The sequence below is a fragment of the Astyanax mexicanus genome, chromosome 1 (assembly GCF_023375975.1).
Source record: "Astyanax mexicanus isolate ESR-SI-001 chromosome 1, AstMex3_surface, whole genome shotgun sequence".
NCBI lineage: Eukaryota > Metazoa > Chordata > Actinopteri > Characiformes > Acestrorhamphidae > Astyanax > Astyanax mexicanus.
This window is the reverse complement of record NC_064408.1, coordinates 43,954,722-43,969,335: the sequence shown is the minus strand read 5'-3', so window position 1 is coordinate 43,969,335 and position 14,614 is coordinate 43,954,722. Positions and strand designations below refer to the sequence as shown.

General features: G+C 37.7%; 1 protein-coding gene across 1 annotated transcript in view; it reads left to right on the top strand.

Annotated features, from left to right (window-relative positions):
• Window positions 1-1,746: 1,746 nt before the first annotated feature.
• Window positions 1,747-14,614, top strand: part of kcnk2b (potassium channel, subfamily K, member 2b) — a 77,930-nt gene continuing 65,062 nt past the window's right edge. The window contains exons 1-2 of the mRNA XM_049479040.1: window positions 1,747-2,133; window positions 8,097-8,407. Coding sequence (XP_049334997.1) covers window position 2,133; window positions 8,097-8,407 — 312 coding nt within the window. The 5' untranslated portion in view covers window positions 1,747-2,132. The remainder of the gene's footprint in view (window positions 2,134-8,096; window positions 8,408-14,614) is intronic.

The window sequence follows — 14,614 nt, the reverse complement described above, 5'->3', positions numbered from 1 at the left end:
AAATAATCTACTTGCAATACTTAAGCACTTCTATACTTCCACTTAAGTACTGTGCTTAAAGAACTCTTTCATTTCTACTCAAGTGACTTTATTTACTTATTTATTATATTTATTTCAATTTTTTTCCCATTTTCTCCCTATTTTTTTACGGCCAATTACCCAACCTACATATTAGGACTCCCCCTATCACTAGTGATGCCCCAACACACCAGGAGGATGAAGACTAGCACATGCCTCCTCCAATACATGTGAAGTCAGCCACCACTTCTTTTCAAACTTCTACTGATACAGCATTGAAGAGTAGCATCACAGCGCACTCGAAGGAAAGCGCACCGACTCGGTTCTGATACATCAGCTCACAGATGCCTTCAGTGCATCTTCAGTTATCATTACAGGTATTCTGATAACCCAACATAATGTTCATAAGGTCCTGCAACCAGTGGTCCTACCGTTTCAGAACAACAGGACAGTGCTGGTCCACATATCACTGCCATCTCAGCTGCTTTGCCAGAGCTATCTCTAATTGAAACTATGATGGATGCTATAAGATGCGCTATGAAACCGGGACCGCGTCTTTGTCACTAAGTGCCTATAGGATCTAGGATCCCAGTGGTGTTTAATGATATCTCATTTGGTTTGTATTTGGTTTGTGAGCGCTGCATCGTTGCTAGGTTATATGTATGTGGTGGAGTAATACATGGAGAAATTCTGTTACAGTGCATTACCAGCTGATAATGTCACTCATAAAATGGTCTGAGCACTGCAGGCTGACCTCCTACTTCTTCAAACTCTGCAGCAATGCTGGCAGCACTCATGCCTCTATTGTTTAAAACCAGCCCCTGGATATTACGCTGAACATGTGGACTTACATTCTTTGGAGGAATCTGGGGATGCCAGTTCTGAGTAAAACATATTCTAGAAGACTGCTGTATGATGTTAGCCGTTGTGCTGTATCTCAGTTTAGGAGAGTTTCTCACATCCTCAGAGAGCTTTCATTCCATGAGGTGCCATGAGGGTATTTTACCCAAAACACCAAATTTAACAGCCCTGCTCCCCATTCACACCTAACAATAACAAGTCACATGAAAATGGGAAGGGCAAAATTTACCCCTACGGGTTTACTCACTTTTGTTGTCAGTGGTTTAGACATTAATGGCTGTGTCTCTAGTTTTTTTGATGGCACAAATCTAAACAAATTTTATTATTAGTTATACAAGCTGTACACTGACTACTTTACTTCCATATCTTCAGTGTGTACTGTGTGTCATATCTTCAGTGTGTACATATGTTTGTGAGATACTGTAACTACATGGACACACTGTTGTGTGTGTGTGTGGGGGGGGGGGGGCTCTGTAGGTGTGTGTGGGTGTGAGGAAGTGATAGAGGCAAGCACCACAACATCATCCAGCAATGCCATGAGAAAGAGAGAGTATAAGGGAGAGAGAAAAAAGAGAGATAAACAGAGGGAGAGAGAGAAAGGGAGATAGAAAAAGACAGATAGAAAGAGAGACAGATGGAGAGACAGAACAGAGAGAGTGTGAGCGATGAGAGAGTGAGAGAGAGAAAGACAGAGAGGGGAGAGGAGAGCAGAGAGTAAGAGAAAAAGAGAGAAAGAGAAGGGAGAGGGAGAGAGATAGACCAGCTGCGAGAGAGAGAGCAGATGAAGAGAGAGAGGGAGATGGAAGAGAGTGAGAGAGAGCAGAGAGTGAGAAAATGAGAGAGAGAGGAGAGGGAGAGAGATAAGGAGAGACCGGCTGCGAGAAAGAGAGAGCAGATAAAGAGAGAGAGGGAGATGGGAGAGAGAAAGAGAGAGCAGATGAAGAGAGAGAGGGGGATGTAAGAGAGAGTGAGATGCAGAGAGAGAGAGAAAATGAGAGAGAGGGGAGAGGGAGATAGATAAGGAGAGGCAGACGGAGAGGGAGAGCAGAGAAGGTGAGAGAGAGAGAGAGAGAGAGAGAAAGAGAGAGAGAGAGAGAGTATAAAGGGGAGCGCGAGAGGCGAGTAAGAGGAGGAGGAGTAGGAGAGCGGAGCTCGAGCTCCGATCACGAGTCATGAGGAGAGGACGGAAACGGGGAGTTTAAGCGCGCGAGCTCTGCAGATGAGGGAGAGAAACGAGAATCGGGCATCAAAGAAGTAAGAGCGGTTTTACACGCACACACACACACATACACACACAGTGTAAATAAGGTGTGAATATGTTGATATCTTGTGTGCTTGACTCGTTAATTGTTGTATTTCAGCCTAAATTATGATTATAAACACCAGCGCTGACTGTGTAGTTTATATTAAAGAAATAAACAAACAAAGAATACAGGCAACAAGTTACTGCATCATTATTTTTTTATGTTTTATGGCCACATGCTGAGTGTTGTTTAAGGTTTACGCTCTTAAAACCATGCTAAGAGTCCCCCCAGTCACATCACTATACTACTTTTAGATTAGATCTTAGATTACAATGATATTGAATAAGACTCAATATTTCCTTCACTGATGCACTGCACTGGAACAACGTTCATTTCCGACGTTAGAATGGATTTAATCATGCACACTGATTTTAAATTGATTTAACATTGATTTATCGTTATGGTTTTAGACGTACTGTTTGTTTTACACTTTACTAACATTAAATATGTATATGCTGTTTGCCTTCTGTTCTCATACATTGAACCATCTTTCTGCAGTGTAGAAAAAAAAAAACACCGGAATAATAATTCTAAAAATTATGTTTATTATTAATATTTGAAGGGAGCTAATTTCACCTAAAAGCATTAATTTGAGTGTGAGTAGTTATAAGAGCACCAATCATTCAAAGTCTGTACTTAAATGAACATTGATTCAATGTTACAATTAAGACATTACAACTCTTTAGAACCTTTAACTGATTATTAGTTGCTGTTAAATAAAAAAATGGTTTAAAGTTTGTTATTCCATCATCAACATTAAAACATTTTATGCAGCCAAAAAAAGTATTGTTTCCTTAAATAAAAAAAAGACACAGTTCGATCTGAAGGATCATGTTGTACCTTTGTGAGTATGTTTGCACTGTGTGTACTTTGGTGAAGAAGAGTACTGACTGTGTACTCAATATGTGTATCTCTGTATGCATTTACTGATTTAAGCATTTACTGCTACCAAATATACTGTCATTGTTATAGGATGACTGTGTTAACCATAAAACATGTATAAGATTAGTATAGAACAAAATAGGTACATCATGAGGCTTCCTTTTTTTTAGATTTACGCACATATACAGATTCATATATTCGTGACAGTATAGAGAGAAAGAAGTAGTTACAAAACAGACAAGCAACATATAGTAAGGCAAGACAACAGACAGGGGGTGTTATTGTAATATTAAGTATTGAGCAGGTATGTTAAAAGAAGAGAGAAAGTAGTTATGTGAACTAACACATAAGTGAAGGGATCAGATGTTGAAAATGGGGACCAGATGTTGTTGTAGTGATTGATGTCATCTTTTATGGTAAATGTAAGTTTTTCCAAATTTGAGTGTTCAGTTAGCAGATGGTACCAGTGCTTTATTGATCATTTAGTCTTTCCTGTTGAGTAAAAAGATTTTTTTAGCCATTGTTGTATAAATGAAGATGAATGTTTGGAGATATTTTGAGGTTGATAAAGATGAAAAGTCAATCAGCAGGGCTACAGAAGGAGAGAGTGGGATGCTGAGGCTAAGGATCTTAGATAGATCTCCCATGACTTTCGACCAAAACTGTCTGACAAGGAGGCAGTTCCAGAATGCGCAATGGTACATAATATAATACATAATATTTTCACAATACACAAAACATAATCTATTTTCTCAGTGTTCTGCAGTTTGATCAGTTCCAAGAGATTGAACATGAAAAATATATATAATAATACTGTATAATAATTTTGTTTTGACATTTTCACAATTTGAAGACTAAATCTAAGCAAAGAGAATAAAATATTTTAGTTATGATCCATTAGTAATAACAACATCTATGCCACATGCATTAAAGCATACTGTGATGCAACGTAAAAGTTACACGATCAAAAATCACAATTACGTAGTGCTAACGCAGTCGTATGGTCTACAGAACACTTTTGAAAAAGTTACTTTTCAAAGTCACTCTAAGTATGGGTGCATAAATATTGATAATGTAAATGTTATTGGTGGATTGAGCAGCTGTTTTTTATTATTTAGCTTTTTGTTCTTTTTTTTTGTTCTTAACTTATAAAACAAGTTATAACCCTGTTGCGCTGTTTCTTTATGCACGTTCTGTATGAAAGACCTATGTTTTATTGAATTCTGTTCATTTGTTGTTTCAGTTTGAAGCCCTCTTTTGATTCAGCTCAGTCTGCCTGAACTGTATGTGGAACTGAGGATTAAAAGTCAAGTGGGCTTCCTCTCTGCGTGGGTTGAGAGGGAGAGCAAGATAGATAAAGAGCGAGAGAAAGGTAGAACACAAAAGAAAGAGAAATAGAAAAAGAAAGGGCAAGCATAGACCACTTTCAAAGGTGCTTTCCTCATTTAAGACTTAAGTTTTTCACACGTAAGGAGTAGTGAGCTATTTTTAGTTGCAGTTATAAACACAACACTGGGGGTTGTTGATGTAAACTCATGGTGGCTTGCAGTTTAATTTGATTTGAAGTGATGAAGTTATAGCTGTGGATAGATGAACAGTTGGGTGTGGTCAGATCGGTGCTCAGGGTGCTGTATTTTTAGATGTGGGGTTTAAAAACTAGGTTTTTAATGAGCTCTAAAATAGTTTTTAAGTAATACACAAATCAAAATGAGAAATGTAATCATAATGTAAACATATCTACTCACAGAGAGTATGGATGAGAGATGGATCTACTGGTTTAAAGACTACATATCTCTTCAAATATTGTATAGGAGATATCTCACTAGATAGGAATTTGCTTCTGAAACCTGTAAAGAATTTTCTTTTTATGTGGCAGAGATTTTCATTTTTTACATTGTGTTTGCACCATGTGTAATATAAAATATAATATAAAATTTGGAAATTCATTATAAGGGATATAAAAAAACTGTAGTTGTTATGTAATAACTAAAAATCTAAATTGTAACCGAAAATATATAATTGTAACCGACAATATCGTCCAGCTCTAATAGGAGATCCTTTCCAAAAACTACAAGGACAATTTGTTGCCAGTTAAATGCTTGTATTACAAACATCCAATCTGTTTTTATTAGACATTAGTGTAATCACTATGGCTGAGGGGGAGGTGGAGGTGGTTGTATGAGTTTATTCATAAACACTGTGGGTGTTTCTCAATAATATTATACCAATAATACCAAAAGTGTGAAGAGTTATGTTCTTGACAGAACGTTACCTTTCAAGAACAAACTCACAAGAACAGAGCACCTGCTGAGATGGTCTTTACCTGCTATTTTATTAGCTATTATTAATAAATAATAACATGGAGACCATAAACTAAGCCTTTTAGGTTGGTTACTGTTATCCAAAGCTAACCTTAGCTAAGACTATCATAGAAGTATAAAGTAGCCTCACAATATGACAGAATAATCAGTTGTTATTTTTATCAAATGAACTAAGATTTTAAAAATTTACTACCCATTTCTTGCCTTATAAAAAAAAAAAACAGAACCAGGAAAGCTGTTTATTTGAAATGCAATTATGTCTACATTGAATCGCCAATAAATTCTGGGTATTTCTGTTAATTTTCCTCTGCAAACAATACATCCTAGATTTTTTTCTTAACAATTGTTATTGAGTACTGGTATAGGTCTGTCAATAATTACATTATCGATTTATTGTACAATAAACGGACATGACCTGATTTTTAATAATTGTTATTTTTCTTTTGTGTTTATTTGTATGTTTGTTCACATATATAACGGAATAGGGTATTTTAGCCACTTATGCAATACCAGACGAATGCTTTAGTAACTGTGATTCCATTCACACAGTGTGGACTGAATTAGGTGAAAAAATAAGTATAGGCCTATATTTCCCAAAACTATATTTAACTAAAATTTTGCTGTCTTTAAAGGAGTATAAATGGCTATTTAATGTTATTCTATTATCTTCATTTCAGTGACATTTAATGATCTTAAAATTACAACGAGTTTGTTTATTGCACTAATTTCTGGGAGGAGATATTGTCCACAAAAATATTTAATATTTAAAAAATACCACTTGTTATTTTTATCAAATGAACTAAGATTAAAAAACGTTGCTACCGATTTCTTTCCTTATTTGTTTTTACAAGCAGAACCAGGAAAACTTTCTATTTTAAATACAAGGACATTCAAATTATAATTCTATTCATTTCAGCCAGTGAGTTGTAAACTGATACATTCTCATTTTTTACAATTGGGAACTTTAACTGTTATTGAGTATTGGAATGTGAATTGGGCAGTGGAAGATGATGAAAAACACAGGAATGCATACTGACAGTCTTGCAGTGCTGGTATTATGTTAATATCTACCTTGGCAAGGACATCAGGCCGGCTAGAATCAGGCCGGAAGGTCTCGCGTGCTGGAAAGCTTCTCTGGTTTTACTCTACAGAAGATCTCCCGTATGGATTTTCACTCATCACTAAAGAAAAGGGTGTAGAAATGCTTAGATTAGTCATGCCACTATACATTAAGATATGCTACACGACTCTACTTTCAGCTGTCTCTGACCTCATGCATAATTCCTGAAATGAGAATGGACTGCTACTTTCATGAGGATTAGTCTTGCTCTAATAAGCCAGACGCAATGGATGTGATGTAAATCATATGCAGATGAGTTACCTATAGGGCACTGGTGTGTAGTCACAGTCAAGATTTGACTTAACTTCTTAAACTGCACAAATGATTCTTGGTGTTTTTTACTGGGAAACCTAGAAAACTTATAATATTGTATTTTTCACACTGTAATGTGAACCGGATTATAAGGCGTATTATGTGACACTAGTAAGGAACAAGGGTGTCGTGTTTTCCTTTTAATTCAGCAGGTCTCCTGCTGGTGGTGAGGGGGAGGGGGGTAACTATAGTGAGTAAAGCTAAGTTAAGTAAACAAAACTGCAATAAAAAAAAACACAAGTTAAACGAGTGCTTGATGTTAATCTACTCAGATTTCTCTCCTGAAAACTGTTTATTTGGCTAAATGAAGTGCTTCCATTTATTTACAGCAAGCTTAGATTTCCAGATTTTCCAGTCTAAGGCTGGGTGCAGCAGCATTAGCATTAACAGCTAAGCGCTTACATATTATAAGGCCCACTGACGATTACGTTAACGTAGAGAACATAGAATCATGCTTAAAATTAACGTAGAAAAGCCAGTTTGCATTGCTTTCCATGTAGTTCCCAAATTGTAACTCTTAAGGTGTAATTAAAAATGCTCTATAAGACCTTGTGCTTAACACGTACAAACATCAAATTTAAACATATAGATTGTTCATATAGAATTTTCAGATTTTTGTAATTTCCACACAATGTACTGCTTTTTAACAGTTATAAATATGCTATATTCAGTTATAAATATGTTAAATTCATTGGATAAAATTATGCATCTATTTAAGGATGCACCGAATATTTGGCAACCAAATATAGTCAGCTAAAAATTGCAAAAAAAATCACTTTAATAACGATGGCTAGTTTATTGTAGGTCATATTGCAGTGTTTACTTACTTGCTGATCCAAGACCCAAAACTCTACCAAATGAGGTTAGGTTTAGCTTAAAGCTATCGACAGATAGGTGGGCTCCCTCTAGCTACAGGGCTGTGTGAAGACTAAGCTCACACAGGGATTTTGGTCTGTCATTAACTCAGCGAGTAATCCAGCTTGGAGTAACAGTTAGGTAGGGTTGCAGCTGAACTGCACCAGCCCATACAAGACCACCAGCATTACATACTGTCTCCCAGCTGTTAGAAACCAAGGCTGGCTACCATGTCTGAATCCCTTCTTTTAAAGGAATTGTAATTGTGTAAAATATATGTAAATATATATAGTAGGAACGCTGTAGTGTGCTTTGTTGGTATGTCTGCTGAAAACGTTTCATTTCGAAGGCATTACTGCTGTTTGTTCATCATCCACTCCTCCACTGAACACATAGACTTACCCTGCTTTCCCCCTTTCACAGTGGCCGCTCCTGATCTTCTGGACCCTAAAGCCGCCGCCCACAACTCCAAGCCCCGCCTTTCGTTCTCCGCCAAGCCGGTGGTGCTGAACACGCCTGACGATTTTGAGCCGCGAGTCAGCGTCATGCGTTGGAAAACTGTTCTGACCGTCTTTCTGCTGGTGGTGCTCTACCTGATCATAGGAGCCACCGTGTTCAAGGCTCTGGAGCAGCCACACGAGATCTCCCAAAAACTGGCCATCCTCAACAAAAAGCTCAATTTCCTCATAGAGCATCCCTGCGTCAACTCCACCGAACTGGAGGAATTAGTGAAGGTGAGGAGAGACACTCACACAAACACACTGTACAATGTTCTGCAAAGTTGCCTGAGCTCTGCATATATATTTACAGCTCTAAAAAAATAAGAGACCACTTAATGATTATGTTTTTCCTTGATTTGACCAAAATAAAACCTCTGGAATGTAATCAAGAGGAAGATGGATGATCACAAGCCCTCAAACCAAGCTGAACTGCTTGAATTCTTGCACCAGGAGTGGCATAAAGTTATCCAAAAGCAGCTTGTAAGACTGGTGGAGGAGAACATACAAAGTTGCATGAAAACTGTGATTAAAAACCAGGGTTATTCTACCAAATATTGATTTCTGAACTCTTAAAACTTTATAAATATGAACCTTTTTTCTTTGCATTATTTGAGGTCTGTTATTGCAGCCATTTCTGATTTTCTGCAAATAAATGCTCTAAATGACAATATTTTGATGTGGAATTTGGGAGAAATATTGTCTGTTGTTTATAAAATAAAACAACAACGTTCTTTCTACTCAAAAATATACCTATAAAAAGCAAAATTAGGGAAACTGATTCAGAAACTGAAGTGCTCTCTTCATTTTTTCCAGAGCTGTATATTTGATTCTGTCATTAATCTCAAGAAAATACCTGGCCCACCCTCTGTGGGGTGTGAACGTGTAGAGCCAGAGAAGCTTTGATGGCTTTTCTTGTTCTCTGCTTCAATTTTAAAAAATCTAATTTCATGAAAAAAAGAAAGCTCCTGATTGGAGAAGCTGGGAATGGTGCATGAATTATTGTGCCTCCAAAGGATCTTTTTTCTGTATCTGTTTCTGTATCTGTTTAGTCCTTCATATACATCTATCTGTCTATCCATCCATCCATACATCCATCCATCTGCTGGAGACCTTTATCAGACATCTAAAAACAAATCCTTCCCCCACAACCTCCACCCTCTTGTTCTCAACATCCTCTTGGGAAAAAAAAAAACTCATCCCCCATTCCAGCTAGCCTCATGCCCAGTAACTGTAGCCCCCATCCCCCTCTTAAGATCTCCTCTCCAGCTACTACAGCATGGTCAGCAGCAGCCCTGTTCCCTAACAACCTTCAGAAACGCAGAGCACAGTATGTTCAGAGAATGCTACTGATAAGAGCAGGGTTTAATACTCTGGTAGCTTGTGACTTGCAGCAGGTGCCTGCTGTAGTAAACAGAGTATAGCCTCAAGGCTTCATCCATCTTTACAAGGCTGGCTCTTTTTAATTCCTGGCTTTGAGGCAACAAATAGTTCTTAAATAATGATGTTATAAGTTCTTACTAATTTAGATCTAATTTGTCTTAGTTTAAAGGTGGTTGGCTTAAGGGACAAGTGGAAAGACTTATAAGAGACAGGCCCAGCAGCTACAGATTGTGATTGTCTGATATACAGTAGCTGTACTGGAAGGACGTCAACTGGATTTGCTTAAGTGTGTATTAGAAGGTATGTTTTTTTTAAAGGTAAATGTTTATTTTATATTTACTGTACTTGTCAGAAGCATTAATGCTTATAGTTATTGATTGTGACTGTTTGATCATGAAAAAGGGATTCTAACATCCCCAATCCCAAAGACAGTAATGACCATGAATTTTGTGAGATGTTAAAAACATATGGGGCCTTATTTTATCGATCTCTAGATGAGCCGTCAGCCGAGCACCGTGCAGCTGGATTTAAGGCGTGTTAGTGTGTCTTTGCAAAATGCATGTATTAATTATCTCAATTAATCATGGGTGTGTTTTGGGCGTAAAATGAAATAAATCCCTTTAAGAGTCAGGTGCAGTCTGTCTTTGGTGGATTGCTATTTGAACAGCGCACCGCATAGATAGAGAAACAGAGGTGTATTATACAAAACAGATCAGGTGCAGACAATCAGAAGCTGGGGGAGATGGAACACCATAGTGTCACTTGATCAGCAGACTCAGGAAAGTCCGGTGTGGGTGCATGCTGGGAATTTAAGTCTTTGTTGTGTGGTTCAGAGTCTAGAGCAGGCAGACTGAGAGCGTCAGGACTGACAGCTTTATTCATTCAACATTCTGTTAATCATTTGTTATAATCGGCAAAACACTGTAATCAACACCTCAGAACATCAACAGGTTACAAGTTTGCAACAAATCAACTCTAATCAACATTCCATTGCAGGTCTTTTGCAAGATATTGTAAGCAGCTTCCCCTGACTGCTGTTCTTCCAAAATAGTTTTCAACCACATTAATAAAAAAGTCCAAAAAGTCCAAAAGAATATTATGACTACCACAATACCAATACAGCCAGTTTGAGGATTCTAAATGATATATTCTAAAATTATTAGTTAAGGTATTATTAGGTCTGGTGGGACTTTTTGTCATAAAATCTCTCTTAACAGATCAGAGTGCTGGTCAAAATTGTCATAAGTATTTACATTTATTCTTATGGTTTAAACTAATTAAAGTATAAAAGTAAAAGTAATGTAAGGGATTAAAAAAATGTGATTAATGATAAAAGCTTGGGCAGCACCACAGGGTCCTATAGTGCACTACTCTATTGATATTTTTATTATTTCAATTATTTGTTAAATGCTCCACTGTGGGTTGTAAAGTGCAAAATAATCATATACTCATGAGGAAAGTCTTAGTGTGCTTGTGGGGCTTCTCTGGTCCAGCTTTTATGTCCTTTGTCTAGTGAAGAAGCTATAAAGTGTGTGTAGCGGTATTTAAGCACCATGGACAGCACCACACAGCTCTCTCTCTCTTTCTCTCTCTCTATGCCAGTGTACACAGTAGGGGGGTGGGGGGGCAGGGTGCACTGATGGGTTTACTGTCTCTGGGGTCAGTTCATCTGTGCTAATTTAATTTGTTTGTGTATTGTGGATTTGGAATTAGTTGGAAACACAGCAGTAATGAAAGTGTGTAATGGAGGAACTCGGATGACCTCAGGAAATCAGTTATGTTATTAGGAAAATTGCACTCCTCAGGAACTGAGGAAAATGAACAAACGCAGCACTATGCTCTCTCTCTTTCTCTCTTATTCTTTTTTTCCCTATTTGATGGGCAGGTGCTTGTCCTATCCCTTTACATGTCATGGTTTGATTGACATATCTATGTAGTCTTGTAAAGATGGCTTTTGAGTGGGAAACCTCAGGCTGTGCTGGAAGTTGGCTGTTTTTTTCTCACTCACCAGATCCATCATCTGCTCTTTTCTGGCTTTGAAGGAAGAGTCTGAAAAAAAAAAGAGAAACAGTGCTGCCTCAGTACTGTTAGATAATCCAGAGAGAACATGCTGCCTCTGTGATTACCTGCAACAGACACGAGCACAAAAAAAATCTATATTTTTTCCTTAAAGTAGGTTAGATTACTGTTTTTACTGCAGTGAAATTCAAGTTTTTTTCCTAATTTTTTCCCATTTTCTCCCTAATTTAGACGGCCAATTACTCAACCCAATCACTAGTAATGCCCCAAAACAACAGGAGGTTGAACACTAACACATGCTTCCTCCGATACATGTGAAGTCAGCCACCGCTTGTTTTCGAGCTGCTGCAGCATTGCCGAGTAGCATCACAGTGCTCTTGGAGGAAAGCACAGCGACTCGGTTCTGATACATCAGCTCACAGACACCCTGTGCTGCTGACATTACCCTAGGAGTGATGTAGGGAGAGAGCGCCATCTACCCACCCGGAGGGAGCATGGCCAATTTTGCTCCCTCTGAATGCCGGCAGCTTGATGGCAAAGCTGCATGAGCTGGGGTTCGAACCTGCGACCTCCTGCTCATAGTGGCAGCGCTTTAGACCGCTGGACCACTCGGCGCCCCCCTAAAATTTTAAAGTTAACAGAATGTCACACACTGATTTGCCTTATAGTTTCTTTTCTTTAAGTGAACTAAATGTAGATTAATTAGTCTTTAAGGTAAAAAATAACACTTTTTATCAGATCTAGAGCGCTTTTCTGAAGAATTCAACAAAGAAAAGGTCTCTGAAGCAGGGGTTGAGTATTGATAGTGCATCCAAAAGCATCCCACACATTTTTTCAATCGTGGGATAGTTGTGGGCCATGCAGCTGGCCATGACATAGCATCTGTGTCTTCACAGCAAGCCTTGACAGAAGCATATGGATGAGCATTGTCCTGTTGGCATCGAAATTATTAACATAACATTAAGTTGTCAAAGTGTCTGTAATTGTGATCAAAGTTGATCTGCTATTGGTTAAAATTGCCTACACCTAGACATGTAATGTGGCTTATCGTACATTAAATAGTCATGACCTCAATAGTTGTTTTCTAGCTGGAATTACAGATGATACAGTTTGTATCAGTTAAAGATAATCAATATCAAGCTAGGTAGACAAATGGCTTCCTAGCTTCAAAAACACAACGTCAAATTTGAAGAACCGTTTGGAGTCGCAGCAGCACACTTACAGAACAAGTCTCAAAGCTGGAGTGAAACTTCCAGTAAAGTGAGTTTTGCCAAAATTGTTATGTTGTGAGGTGGCAAGGGTGTGTGGGGTATGTGTGTGGGGGGTGTTGTCGGCAGCTGCTGAATGTAACTAATAAAGTAACTTGTAAATAGCTTACTTGCATTTAAAATCAAGTTATCCGTAATAAAGTTAATCAGTTAATCAGTATCCATAAAGTTAATAAGTAATCAGATTATATTTTCAAAATAACCATTTTTACTTACAGAAAAACTGAGTTAATGGAATTGTTGTAACATTGCTGGTAATTACCTTTTCTGTCGCCAGCATCAACACATGTTAATATTTAATTCTCCACGAGTAGAAACCTGCTCTAATGACAATTTCCAAGAGCTTTGAAATTGATTGAAACATGTTTTAGTCATTTTAGTAATTTTAGTCATTCAGTGCATTTTGTTCTCATTAGCCAAAGAAGGCAATCAGCTAGACCTAATGAACAAAGCAAAGCAGGAGTTCCAATTTGGGTCGAACCCCTAAACGAACCCCTCCTCCTCTGAGTGCTTTATTCAGGCTTGCTCTGGGCTCTCGCTTTTCAACAAGTATATGAGCTGAGTATATGAGCGTGCCGTGAAGAACAACCATCAGCGGGGGACTTGTGTAATATGAGGTTTTATTGATGGCTGTTAAAATTGACCAGTTTTTATTGATCCAATGGATTTGTGCTCTTTAGTGTAATGAGAAGGACAGCTCCACACAAAAGCCTCTAAAGCCGGGTTTTATGAGTTAGAATTAAGAACAAATGAGCGCAATATATCAAAAATGCATGTTAAATTTAGAATTCCCATCAATTCTTAGGCTGTCATTTTGTACTAATGGCCATTTGTGTTTCAGAGCTGAGACGTTTTTACTGCGTACATTTTTCCTATTAAATGTTACTATAAATGTTTGAATTACAAAGTCAGTAAGGATTCAAAATATAAGCATTGCTTGAGCGTAACAGCGCCATAAAACTGGTTACCTTACTAAAATTACCCCAAATAAACCAGATTTGGCAGAGTACACAGGATAATTGGTTTTCACCAAATAAAAACTACACCAGAGTTCATTTAGGACTGGGAAGAGCAGAGTACAGTTGTTTTGGTTTGCGTCTGAGAGCGATTACAGTAATTGCAACTGCCAAATGAAGGGAGAAAACGAAGCAGAGTCTGATTTAATTGGACTTACAAATTCCGATGTGAAAACACCTATACCCCGTTAAACCCTGTTTATAAGCACACTCACACTTTTCACTCTCATAACTGTATTACTGTTATAAATAATAGTATCAATTTTATAGGCTCTAAAATGTTAGATACAAGTGGGATGGGATGTTGGATACAAGATACAAGACACACTAAAGCAAATGGATGTCAAATAAATAATATAATAATACAGCAGTATATGTGCGGCCAGTGATACGATGGAAACTGGTTGCAGGATGTTTCTGCCGCTGTTTTCTGTTTCTAACTAAAAATAAAATGCTTACACTATCACTCACATTCACAGCCAGTGATGCATCTGCAACCCTAGAAGGTCCAGAGTTGAGCCTGCTAATCGAAATCAAAACATGATTTAGTCCTCTGTGTGAAGAATGAAGGGAAAAGGAAGCTATATTCAAGTGCAAAGTCATGTTTTCTTTAAACTCCATTTAAGTTCTAGGAACATCCATTATCAAACACTAGTCTAAAATAACCAACCGCAACAAACATATATCTAATGTTTTGTCCATTTTTTCATTATAGTGTTATAACCCATTAGCTTTTCTCTTAACTGTGTAAATCATTT